Below are 13,445 nucleotides of genomic sequence, written 5' to 3'. Positions count from 1 at the left end.
TGTCACGGTGGACATCCTTGAATCGTAGACATTCTGGAGAAAGACATGAACTTTAAATTTGATTGAAACGAATATTGACTATATATTTTCTGCTAAATCAAATGTCGCACCATAGGAACTTTAAGTATACCGTATGTTTATTAATAATATTTTTCTAAAAAAAAACCCAAGTTAAGAAAAGCAAATACCATGCCAATGATTGAATGAATATAAAATCTGTTATTCAGTCCATCTGGGCGAGAGGTATGCTTATCTTTAAATTGTTCGGTTTATTGAAATATTATTGCTTGCCCTATGCGATAAGAAGATATTAAAATTAATTTCTTTCAACAAATATCACAAATAGTGGTTTGAAAAACGTTCTGCTAAAAAAAACAGTCTTTCGTTTACCTCTTCGTTAGAAAACGGTAAGTTGGGCTCCATGACAATAGCTCGAATGCAGTATTAGGATCGATTTCATGAATAAACTACACGTTTTCAACGAAATAGAAACACTTTAATTAAAAACTAATCAAACTGATTTTCAATAAGCAGGCATGTCCTCGCTTGGAATATCAATTCCATTTTTTTTTTTCGTCGGAAGTGCATAATTTTTGACAAATTTTCTTTCAGAATTTCGAGGTAATTGAAATCAAACTTTTTAAGCGATTCTCATTCCCTTTGGCAATTTCCTAATATGGTTTTCATGAGGAATTACCTTGAATATTTGATCGTCAGGGAAAAGCTTGCCGAAACCCCCTGTGAGGGGATTTCTTCGTTGTTTATATTAGTAATAATATCTAGTCTCTTTTAATATCCGAAAAAGTTATGAAATATCAATTCCTCGTATTCTTTGCAATCGGCTTCTTTGGGGTTGACGAGAAAAACACAATTCTTCACTCTGTTCTTCCTTAGCTGCGGCCGGACGATTTCCTGTCACGTGACTCATGCTATAAATAGGCAGCCACGAATAACATTTGTTTGACAAGCAAACACATCCTTACAAGGATTCGAATATGTTTTTTATTTGAAGAGAAAACGGTTGTATGTTTCGAGACTTGCCGTTTCATACTTCTTGAAAGTCATTCATTCTCTATTTGGATCTTCCTGACCATCCATAATTTCTCTTGTCAAAGTTGAGAAATGGATGAAAACCAAAAGGACTGTTGAGTAATTGTGAATGCAGTCGATCTTTCTCAGTGGCGTGGTGCGTTTTAATATGTGCTCTATTGTCTTCGCTACATCCAATGCAGTGTGCCTCTTATTCGCAAGTTTATTCGGTAAGTCAAGTACTAGATTCTTGACTCAAACACGTGGGATAGGAAAGTAGTTTTTAATGACTTTAATTTTTGTCCAAAAGTATTGCAGGCAGGCAGCATTTCCTCCAGTGACTTCATCACAACTCCCAAAGACAAGGAAGTCTTCGTCGGCGAAAGTGTCCAGTTCGACTGGGAATATATTGACTCCGATGTGCGTGAAGTTCGATTTGGTTTGGTTCTGCCTCCTGCAAAAGACAGTAAGGAGGTCGCCATTTACGTTAAAGAAAAGAATGGAACTTTGAAGTTCAATCATATGGATGAGTCAATCAAAGGGATAAGAGACAGAGTAGAAGTAGTACGAAACCGGCGAGCAAGTTTCAAGATCAATGCAGTTCAACTGGCTGATACAAGAACTTTCTTTTGTTCTCTTATTGTTGGTGAAAACGAAATTTCTATCGGGGATACCGTGGAATTGAGTGTGGTAGGTGAGTACACAACTCAGTTTGAGTTAATTGGTGTTTGTTATGGTCGATCATGTGCTCGCACGCGTGAAATTCTCAGGACAAAAGCACGTGTATCAACACCGCGTTTAGCTGCATATTTATCTCGCGCGAGAACTGCTTTATTATTAAGCCGTACTCACAGGTCTTGTTTTTAAACAGCATCCGAATAGATCTGCCAAAAAGGTGACTGATCGGCTGTTCTGGAAATGCACTAATAGAGTAACGTTTAAGCGATGTGATATCTTCAGCGTAACTGATCGTTTCGAACTACATTTCAATCTTTTGTTCGTTTCTGCACTTGAAGACTCAACGTGGGATAATCGAGAGCAGAGAGCAGATCAACATACACATTCTTTTAAAAATGGCCTAACAGCTTATCAAACAATGTTTTACGGCAAATGTGGCTTTGTTTATTCGGCGATATTTATCTGATGCACTGTTAGCAAGCACACGACAAATTTTCCACAAACGCTGACCTTGCTCAAATCTGATCAAGCATTTTAACTAAATTTTGAGTCGCTAATTGAAAGCAAGTATTGGATTGTTTTGATCTTAAAAAGTCATAAACTCCTCTCTTGATACGGATATAAAATTTCTGTATTGAACACACCTGCTCTAGATAAGCTCGTTTGGTTTGTTTGTTCCTGCTGTTTTCAATTGAATATTTCTCTTGGCATTTTTTCCATTTTATAAATTTTGGCTTCTTTCCGATACCAATCATAACGTTTAATTGAAAACATGAAGGCTGTACACAGACTTTTCAATCGCTAATCATATTCATGTAGGTAAAAGTCATTTACTTTTATCCTTGAAATTGTGGGCTTTGAATTCGTGGCAAATTCTTTGGTGAGCAATATTCCTTATCGCAAAATGTCAACTGAGCTTCTTGGTGAAAAGATAAGGCAACTATTGCATCGCTCATTACGCAGTACAGTCTGTAAAATGTCTTCGTTTATCCGTGTTTCTAGCCCCTGAAATCGGTCTCCGACTTTTCAAGAAAATAAGTGCTCCTTGCTGTCTTCTGTACAATGAAATTTAAGTCCCATATGGAGATACTGTTAACCACAGGGAATAAATTTATCGCATTTTTGTATCGGCTTCATCAAATCTGCATGCACCTTGTGCTAAGATATTTTCACTTTTACAGGTGTTTATGGAGCACCCTGCCATGCTTTTCTTTTTTGATTTTATTTGGGGCGTGTTTGTCTATTAACGGTTAAAGAAACTGGTGATAAACGAACTCGTCGTGAAAGGAAAAAAGCCATTTTACAAGGCATTAATTATTTTTGTGCCTGGTACGTATTTTGTTACTTCATATTATATGGCTGAATGCCTACATGCGCGTGTATGTTGATGTGTTGTGACTAACTTTTAACAGCAACTTACCAGCTCCCCAGTTCTTATTCAAGGCTTACTCCATGAGCAATAACATTGAAGGATAGTTAAAGGTTAAAGGTTTGACTAAAAAAGACAGTGGTGAAGACCCTTGAGTCAGGATTCAACTGCAAGTTCCTAGGAATTAGAGAGTCAGTGAAGTAAGATGAGAATCAAGCACTTACAGAAGCAACGAAGGTGCACTTGAAGAGATTGTCAGTAATCTGGACAAGCCCTCTGTCGGATTGTAATCGCGTTATCACAACCAACCAGTTTGCTTTACCCGTGCTCACATACCCTATGTGGACACAGCACCAGCCACTAGAAGAACTAAGGAACATAGATGGACAGACAAGAAAGATCATCAGTGAAAACGGAGGAAAATATCCACTAAGCTCCACGGCTGTGTTGTATCTTACCAGAGAGAAAGGTGGACGAGGTTTATGGTCTATTGAACAAGAGTATAAGTTGATCAAGATAAAAGCGGCTGTCAAGTTACATGACAATTCAGACCCCATGATGAGAACTGTCCAACAATTTGAGGAAAGATCGGCGGAAAAGGGATTTTCCTCACTCATTAATTAAAGATGCAAACAAGTTTGCTGAGGAACTAGGGATTGAATAACCCCTAACCATCGTGCAGCCCATTGGAAGCACCAGAGGTGAAGATCAAGGGACAGCAGGTTAAGAAACATCTCAAGCAGGCTGTAAATGAAAAGCTTGTGGAGAAGATTGAAGGTCAACCTTAGCTTGGCAAGGAAAACTACTGAGATCAAGATGGCAGGATGATCAATTGAGTCATGAAGGCTGTTTTGCATGGCTGAGTAAGTGGACGCGTGCTCCTACCCACTGCATTACAGGTATTATGGAGTTGTATGAACAGCTCACTCCAACTAAAGTCTACTCTGCTTTCAAGACTGGAACTATATATAGATAAGAACAACATCACATGTAGGATGCGTGGTAAAGCCACTGAAAGTCTGGCCCATGTACTTGCTGGTTGTCCATCCCTAGCACAGGCAAAATACTTGGAAAGACACAATATGGTACTGAAGGTGCTGATAAAGTTCCTCCATGGTTCTCTCAAGTAAGGCCTAGACCACTCTCCAAGTCATCTGACGCAGAAGCCTTTTGGGACGTACCAGTATATGCTGATCACACTTTGTAAGAGCAAGAAAGTACTCATGGTTGAGATGAGCTGTCCGTGGTTAGATAACCGCAACAAGAAAGAAACAGGAAAGACAAAGCAGTATGGACCTCTACGACTAGAGCTGTCAAGACAACACCCATGATACAAGATCATAGGATTGAATGCCATCATGGATGTACTTGGAGGCTGGTCCAAGGAGCTTGAATTTGAGATGAGAAACATTTTTGGAACAAGACAAAAATTCTGATGAGAATGCAGAAAGCTGTTTTGAGCTGCACACTTCATAATGCCAGGACATTCAAAATGATCACATCTTAATATTTCTGTAATTTTTAGTAAATATAAGCGGCCATCTGATTACCACGTATACAAAAATTTGGTTTATCAACGGAGTTGATAATGTAAATTGACCACCGTACAGAGATTCTAAAAGCTGACGCTTCGAGCGTTAGCCCTTCGTCAGAGCGAATCGCTCTGACGAAGGGCTAACGCTCGAAACGTCAGCTTTTAGAATCTCTGTACGGTGGTCAATTTACATTATCAACTCCGTTGATAAACCAAATTTTTGTATACTACTTCCCCACCGACGCAGCACCACAGTTTCTTTAGAAACTACCCCTTCATTCATGATTACCACGTAGACGTTTTTTAATTTTTAATTTTGTTTTTCTTCCATTAGAGTTTGTCGTTTTATTTTCGTGTTATGCAGATAGGTTACGTGATTTACCCTATCTTGCTTTATCTACTAGCATCGAAATGTTTGTACTGCTATAATAATAATAATAATAATAATAATGATAATGATAATGATAATAATAATAATAATAATAATAATAATAATAATAATAAATACACAGACCTAAGAACTGGCACGAAGAGACTTTACCCTAGATTTAGTGTTACTCAAGTGAACATTGTATTTGATTTCCTAGCAGGTTATATTATAATAAGCAGCTTATTAGCTTGTAATTGACTTGGATAAAACAGGTATAAAGGACAAAAACAATCTAATTAGACAATGCCAGAAATGGGTAATCTCACAAAACTGCAAGATCGTGAAAGCAGTCTAGTCATTCAAAACTGACTTTCCACACACTAGAGACACCATCCATCTTAAGTCAAGAATATCGCTTTAAATTGTAAATTCCGCATATTCTTTGTAAAATTTGAGGAGAAATGAAATGATAATAAAGCAATTTTTTTCGGTGGTTTGCGTCTTCAAATAAAGAATTAAAGTTTAAAAATGCAAATGCTAAAGGTCCAACACTTACATGTAATACTACAAGCACATAAAATAAGCTACAGGTTAATGTAGATCCACTTGAGTTTTAATTTCTGTGGTCTAAAAGGAGAGTACAAAGCACGAAAAACTGTTGTTAATAGACCATTTTACAGTTGTAGCTAAGTTGCCTGGCCTACGAATGGAAGCGAGGCTGCAGGTGACCCTGTTTTGATACAAACCTCTCTGCTTTTGTAATGTTAATATAGACTAATTAGAAATACAACAACACAATTTACATGATAAAAGCAGTGGGGGCTGTATCAATGCAAGGTTACCAGCAGCCTCGCAGCCATTCATTGGTCGCTGAGCAAACAACTGTAAAATGGCCTATTCTTAGCTGGTTAATTTTCAGAACTATTCTTGCTTTAGCCTGGTAAGACGTAATGTCATTAATGAAAAGGAAATGACCATCAGTCATTTACTGTTGTTATTCCATTAATTTTTTTGACAAATGCTATTTGAGTAACATTTGATATTGGAAAAGAATAATTATTTACATGTAGAATGCAAAAAAAGACAGGCAGTTGAACACATTTCTGCAGGCACTCACAATCACTTTCAGTATCTTGAAACATTGTCGTTTTGTCTAATGGGATCTGTAGACATGGCGTACTGTAAATCACTGATAGATGTTGTTGAGACAGGCTATGGGTCATTAATTTTCACTAGAGAAGTCACCTTGTTTGGGTATGAGTCGTGTTTTACCCTCTGCAAACCACAGTGGGTACGGCTCATTACTGGGTTGCCTATGGGCAAACCCAGTCGGGGTCTGCGTTTAGTTTGTTTGTTTTTTTTTTTTTCCGTGTTGGTAAAAGTCTTGCCTGTCACTCCCCTGGTAAGTGGTGTCTTTGTGTATAGAGCCTTCTGCGCGTATTTTCTTAGGATCGAGAGGGTAGTGGAACTGCGTAGATTTCTCTGGTGGACACAGTAGAATCATCAATTTAGCCTGCAATGGCGTCGAAAGTCATGCAACGCAAATGGCGTTTTAGTGGATCCTTAAACAAAATATACCCTTATGGAGCTCAATAATGGAAAGTCAGTTGGATAAACTAGGCATGAATCTCAAAAGCGATGAGTACTGGACTTCGACAACAATCTATCACCCGTCGAGACGAAATCAAAGTGAGCAGTATTTACCTGAAATACATGGTAATTTGACACAATTGAGTTTCTTGTCTTCACGCACGCAATGAAATAGGAAGAGGTTTTCACCTCTAAGAGCAAATATGTTGTTTGTTTCAATAAAATTTTCGCTGGAAAAGGATTCTGTGGTATTTTCTGCCTTTGTGAATTATGATATCATGTTGTGTATTGAATTTTCGAGCTTAAGGTTCAAATGTGATATGGGAGAAGTTTTTTAGTATTGCTCTGTAAGCAGGAAGGGTTCACAGGCCTGTTGGAAGCGTGCTTGAGTTTCAACAAAATGAGGCCCAAAATCAGTGAAAACTTGTGACGCAGATGAATAATAAAGTAGCTGCTATTTCCAAAATGATGGAATTACCTGGTGATAAATAACGTCGTACGCGTCTTGGAGAGTAAATTTTGACTTTGCATAAACAAGAGTTGGGCGATTGTGATCTTTGTTTTGACTTCGCTCATTTCATTGTCAAACTTTATAACACTTGACAGAAAAAGAAACTTACAAAAACCCGGTATCTTGCCATCATTTGACACAGATGCTTCACTGTTTGGCGAGTAAACATGCCGCGGTAACTTAATCACAGCGCCCGCTGAATTCCGGCCATGTCACTTTCGATTTTGCAATTTACTTGAACGTAGCAAAAATCTCCCAAAATGTTTGTCGCTGGTCGTAACTTTTTATATTCTATATTCACGGTTCAAAATTAATGTTGTTTTCATGTCGTAAATATTTTATTCTCGATCGACCGTCCGGGAAACTTCCTTCTGCTCTTTCTGAAAACTGTGTATCAATATTTATTTGCTTTTTCATCAATATTTGTTTTGCATAAAGTAAGCTACCAGAATCTGTACCTTGCTGAGTTCGTATTTGTTAGCGTTAATAGTATTTTCGGTCAGATGTTTCGGTTTTTTATGAGGGGTTTATTGTTTTGGTCTCCCATCCCAACGCTAACCCCGCGAAACAGGGCTTGACTTCAGTTAAGTTTAGTATTACAAAGTTTTCGGATGCTCATAGGGCACACTTGTGGTGAAAAGAAGTTGTGAGGGAACTTGAAAATTATCAACATGTCAGACCAGAAGCCAATGTTTCTCGCTTCTCTTTTATTTGTTATTCTTCAGAGACTGGAATGCTGTATTTCAATACCACACAATTCAGTGCCTTCTGATTTTCTGTAGCACGTATCACAGGCAAGCCAGTGTATGCTTCACAGAAGCATCTAGTTGACTTTGGTGATGGACTTGAATGCTTGTGTGACACCTTCATGTAGCGAGCAATGTGTACATGTAGTTAAAAAAATAGGGAATGTATGTATTTGTACATGTACTCAAGAAAAATATTGCCCCAACAAGATTATGCAGTTTAAAAAAAAAACAGGGACCTGCAATCAAATGCTTCTGCTAATAGAATAATTATTCTTAACTTTAGAAAGAAGTTGGTGTACTTACTGCAAATAGCTGGCTTACATAAAGGCAAAATGATTTTGTGCTGGATGGATAGGTATTCTAATTTGTATGCTATTTTAATTATCGTCAGATCTTTTGATTGACAATCTACCCTCAACGCATTCTGCAGAGTCATGGCAGGGCCGCAAGATAACAGTTGTGTGTGCTGTCAGATTACCTAAAGGGGGAACAACTGCAAAATTCTCCTGGATGCATATTCCATCAAACACACCTGTGGCCAGAAAATATCATGATGACACAAGAAGCAAAAGCTACTTGACAATAACAACGTATAAAGATGAAGACTTTGAGGCACTGCAGTGCCAAGCAGAAACAGAAAACACTGTCAAATACCACGTCATTAACATCACTAGACTGAGTGGGTTGAAACTAAAATAAGTTGAACATATTTGTTTAAAAAAATGTAAATTTGGAAATCAAAGGAACAACTTAACTGATTTTAATGGACCACTTCTTTAAAGAGGCTTTTAGGAACATTAGAACAAAATGATCTTAATTGGGTTATAAAATTAATACAAACTGTCAAGAAGAAGATATGTTGGCTCTTTACAACCAAATCTTGGATGAAAATAATTTGTGTGTGTCTGTCTTTTTGCAATATTTGGCTTCTGCATTGAATATGACTCACTGGGATCTTTAGATCATAGAGAATTTATACCACCATAAATTTGCACATTATGTCCAGGATTGACCCTAACTAGATGCACATCCAATTTTGACATCCAACGTGAAGTGTCCCTTCAAGTAAGGGTAAAGGTTAGCATTAGTAATGATTACTTTAAGCTTTAGGTAAATGTAGCTGTTAATCTTTACTTAAAGGGCAGCTTTTGGGGGCACTCTTTGTCATGTTAATTGTCTGAGTTAATTGTCTGAGACAGGGGTGACGTTGAAGTTGGGGAGAAGAGCAAGGGGGCACTTCTTGATGCTTGTTGAAATCTGCGTGCGTCTAATTAGGCTCAATCCTTGACTTATATGAAAACCTCCACTCTTACTACAGAATAAGTTTAAACCGAAGGAAATTATGTTTACAAACAAATTTCTTCGAAATTTGTTTTTAAAAAAGTGTTTATATCAGGAAAAGTGAATTTTAAAATCGCTTATTTTCACTTTCAAATTTTGCGGGTTCCGCCATCTTGAATAATTGTGACGTGTTGCGGTTACCCCATTGTTCTGACACTAAGAGCTTTTGTCTAATAACAATAGGGCAACCGTAACAAGTCACAATCATTTCAGATGGCTAAACCCGCCAAATTTGAAAACAAAACTAGGTGATTCTAAAACTTATTTCTTTTGGATACAAAAACTCTCTTTGAAAATATTTTAGATTGACTTGACTGTAACAGTTACTTCCTGTGAATTAAATTATTTTTTTTGTTGAAGTGGAGGTTCCCTTTAAATTTGATTTAAGATTTTTTGTGACAATTTTTCATTTGATCACTGTGTTTCCATTGTAGGTTCTCCAACACCACCTAGAAATCTGAAGGCAGAGAGAATTTTTGGTAAGCAAAATGCTCGGCCTCTAATTCGGCTTCGTTGGGACCCTCCCCAGAGCAATGGAGGAGCTGGGATACAGAAGTACATTGTATCTTACATACGTAATGGACTATCATGGAAGGAATCCACAAATTCAGAGACTGAGGAAACTGTATTTAATTATCTCAAGCTTCCTGGTGGTAACATTTACAATGCCCGGGTACGGGCAAAGAACAAGGCAGGTGTCAGTCCACCATCAGCTGAAGTCGAAATAAATCTTGGTATGTTGCAACTTGTTACAATTAGGGTGCGTTTGTTTGGGAAAATCCAAAAGCAGATTTCTGATCTCGGATCAATGGATTCTTCAGCATCCAAAAAAATGCAAAATCCAAAAAAGGATTATTTTCCATGGCAATGCAAACAAATAAACCCATAATGGCGTGCAAATTTTAAAAACAAAAAAAATTATTTAGCAGTTAAGGTTGTTTTGGAGAAATTCTTAAATGAAAATGCCGCCAGAAAAAAAAACCTTAAGTAGTGATCAATAAAAAGAAATGACAAAAAACATGCTTTTTTTGCAATATTATTAACAATTGTTACAATGAATATTAATACATTAATGCTATCTAAGAACTATATAACTAAATTGTATTTAAAATTTAATTTATTAAAATTTTGGTCTGGCAGAATAAAATTCTGGCGGATTTAGATTTAATCTGAAGTATCCTCCTCGAGTGTGAATACTTTGGATTCATGATCCGTTTTTGGATTTCGCCAAAAAAAAAGTAAAATCCGTTTTTGGATTTTCCCAAAAAAATGCACCCTTAGCTAACAAATAAGTCTAATACTCAGGTAATGTAAGAAAAAGTGAACAAATAGATTTATTATTGAATAAGATGGATGTTGTTTGGAACATAAATATCTGGGGAAAAACAAAGAGCCCCTCCTTGCAATACAGCCCTCAAACTCAGTTAGCAAGGGGTATGCACCTGAGTCATCCTAAGTGTAGGACTTGCAAACAGCATGCAATGAATTTCTTTTCACACTGTGTTGGTTCACTTTAGGCACTTTGAATGTTATCTGAATGCACACAGCAACACTTTGAAACATAGAATAGTACTTTGGTGTTTTGAGGTGTCACTAATTTTGTTCTTATCCTTTTGAAAAAATCCACAGAAGATAGCCCACAAGTAGGTAGCTTTTCTGGGAGTGGGCAACTGCTCAGCTTAGAGACATATCTGCTGTTCCTGTCCTTCATGGTCTGGTCATTGTGATCTTGCTGCTAAGTTACCCATCTGTGCTGTGGTAATAATTATGCTGTGTATATATATAATTTATGGTCTGTTGATATCTGACTACCAAGTCATTATGAAGAGAGCTGCATGAAGATTGCTGAATGAAGATTTCAGGATGGTGAATTCAATCAAAATCTATCAGGAGAAGGATAATAATTATAAATAATAATAATAATAATTATTATTATAGGATGTTAGAACTTATATGGGTTCACTTGCAAAGGCAAACTCTTTCAGAAAACACTATAATTTATTTGGTCTTTTAAGAGTCATTTGTTGAGTGTGTTGCGTTGAGTTTAACTTATTTAAAACCAAAAGCACTCTTTAGCGTCAAGTTTGGAATATTTTTTACAATTATCAAGAACTGTGGAGAGCTTACACTGTAGATTGATTTTATAACAAAACTGGACATTTGATTACAAGATATTAATAGAAATAGAAAATTTATATATTTGTATTTAAAGTTAAAGTTATTAATAGTTAATTCTTTCCACACTACAAGTGTTTAGAGGAGTTCCTTGACAAGTGCAGTAAATTGAGCATTAAGCTGTTCCTAAAAAGCGTGATAAAGTGTAGGCTTCGATGGAACTGTAATTTGATACCAGCAGTTCACATATGTACATGGCTTAACCTTTTCACCTCTGACCTGCCCCCATTGCTCAGTAAAATTGTCTGGACTTAAGAGGGAAATGTCTAGAAGAAGTGTCACTCTTAGAAAGTAAAGGGTTAATTAATGAGATCGCAACTTGTACCTTTCTCATTTGTTTACTGAATCTTGGTTACTGGACTTAAATTTATGTGGAAAATAAGTGTGACGTCATGTCTCATATAAGAACTTTTAGCTTTTCTGTGGGAAATCAAGTTTTGTCCACAAAAGGGGGAGGATTATTATAGATTTTATTAAGACAGTTATTCCATTTGCCCATGCTAGATACCATAGTGGTTATAGCCAACTTGGCCCTCCAGTGCTCTTTGGGTAGGTGTTTAGCACCTGTTACCAACAAGGGTTCAAAAATTAATACATTGTTCAAGGTACGGGTCCATTTTGTATTAATAGGTCAGTTGGTTTAGCTTTCATACTTTTTGAGCCTTTTTTTCTTGGCTACTTTGCAGCAGTTTAAGTTCATATGACTACTCTAACTTAATTAACACTTTCACTCCCGAGGGGAATCCCCAAGTCTCAGTGGCCCTTACGGGAGCAAACGGGTTAAACAAAAAATTCATTTCCATAGTAAACATGTACTGATATACCCAGTTTTTAAGGCAGGGTGTCGACAAAGGATTAGAGTGGGGAAAATCCCCACTGATCCCACCAAACCATTATAAATTTCCTGTTAACTTGTTAGCTCATGTAGCTGACCTTGTAGAGTTTTTGACCCAAGACCCCCCAGGGTCTCCATTGTCGTGCAAAGAGACCCTGGAAACAAGGTTAGAGACCCCCCCTCTTATCTGGGACACTGCACACCATTACTTTTCCCTCAAAATGGACCGCAACTATAAATAACGAAAATCAGAAGTTAATTTAAATTCTTCTGAATTTATCTTAAAATTAACATTTGTTGGTATGTACAGCACAGTACTCTGTTGGTGTTGTTGTTATCGATCTGTAGAAGGATAAATACTGACTAATATTACAGCAGTTGTGATTTGCTCAGCAGTAAAAATCAACATAGTGTCAACTGAGTCCTGTCTTGTGTTTTTGGTTGTTCCAAGCTGTTTAGGCGTCATTTTGCAAGATCTTTTCTCGACTGCTGGTTAGAGAGTCAAGAAAATTGACAATTTTCTCAATGCCTAAAACAGCTTGGAACGACCAAAAAGAACATAACACAGGACTCAGTTAACACTTGGTTTGATCTTTCATTTGAATTATTTTCTTTTAAACTTTATTGCTGAGCAAATCACAACCGCCAAAATATTCTTCTGTATTTATCCTTCTACAGATCAATAGCAACAACACCAACAGAGGGTGGTCCACCTGTGTGTAAAGGCACTACAGGTTTTACAAAATACAATGACAAAATGTCACGGAAAATTTAAAGTCCCATATTGCCTCCAATTATTTATGCCATGAGTTGTTCAACTTTGTTACATTATTTTACACAAACATTGAGGTCACCCGTGGTAAAATTAATAGCTCTAAAATAGTTTTTGAGGTTTAAAAGTAGCCCCTAGAGTTTACTTACCGGTGGGTAAAACGTAATTTAATCCATTTTGCTGTGGAAAGGAACATGAGCCATTCGACTTAGTCCACCCGAATCAGTGCTGGGAATTCCATCCCCTACTCTTCATCAACAGTGCAGGTTCTTCCCCATCATCTTAAAGGGGCTAGGTCACGCTATTTTAGGTAATTTTGTTTAATTTTGTTTATTATGAGGTCTCAACGTCAAATTGGTAGAGCAAGAGTCTTTCATTTGCAAAATCACGGCCACATAAGAACTGAGAATGATTTTCCAGCTGTGTAAATGACATTTTGATATAGACTGATATAAATTTGAAAAAATGTGGGCCAACGTTTTTCAAATTTAC

The 13,445-nt window shown here is 37.0% G+C and overlaps 1 protein-coding gene across 1 annotated transcript; it reads left to right on the top strand.

The window, feature by feature from the left end:
• Positions 1 to 941: 941 nt before the first annotated feature.
• Positions 942 to 12,464, top strand: LOC137974378 (titin-like). The gene is made up of 5 exons (XM_068821326.1): positions 942 to 1,259; positions 1,340 to 1,723; positions 8,222 to 8,509; positions 9,606 to 9,905; positions 10,801 to 12,464. The coding sequence occupies exons 1-5, from the start codon at positions 1,160 to 1,162 to the stop codon at positions 10,896 to 10,898; spliced, it is 1,170 nt and encodes a 389-aa protein (XP_068677427.1). The 5' UTR covers positions 942 to 1,159; the 3' UTR covers positions 10,899 to 12,464.
• The last annotated feature ends 981 nt before the right edge of the window (positions 12,465 to 13,445 follow it).

Source organism: Montipora foliosa, chromosome 10 (assembly GCF_036669935.1).
Source record: "Montipora foliosa isolate CH-2021 chromosome 10, ASM3666993v2, whole genome shotgun sequence".
NCBI classification, from domain to species: Eukaryota; Metazoa; Cnidaria; class Anthozoa; order Scleractinia; family Acroporidae; genus Montipora; species Montipora foliosa.
The sequence above is the reverse complement of the archived record's forward strand: the minus strand, read 5'-3'. Positions and strand labels throughout refer to the sequence as shown.

Bases quoted from the DNA above. Each gene is read 5' to 3' on its own strand.
- LOC137974378 (XM_068821326.1), top strand. From the start codon at position 1,160: ATGCAGTCGATCTTTCTCAGTGGCGTGGTGCGTTTTAATATGTGCTCT. The intron at 1,260-1,339 runs GTAAGTCAAGTA...TTTGTCCAAAAG, and splicing joins CTTATTCGCAAGTTTATTCG to TATTGCAGGCAGGCAGCATT. The intron at 9,906-10,800 runs GTATGTTGCAAC...AAAAATCCACAG, and splicing joins TGAAGTCGAAATAAATCTTG to AAGATAGCCCACAAGTAGGT.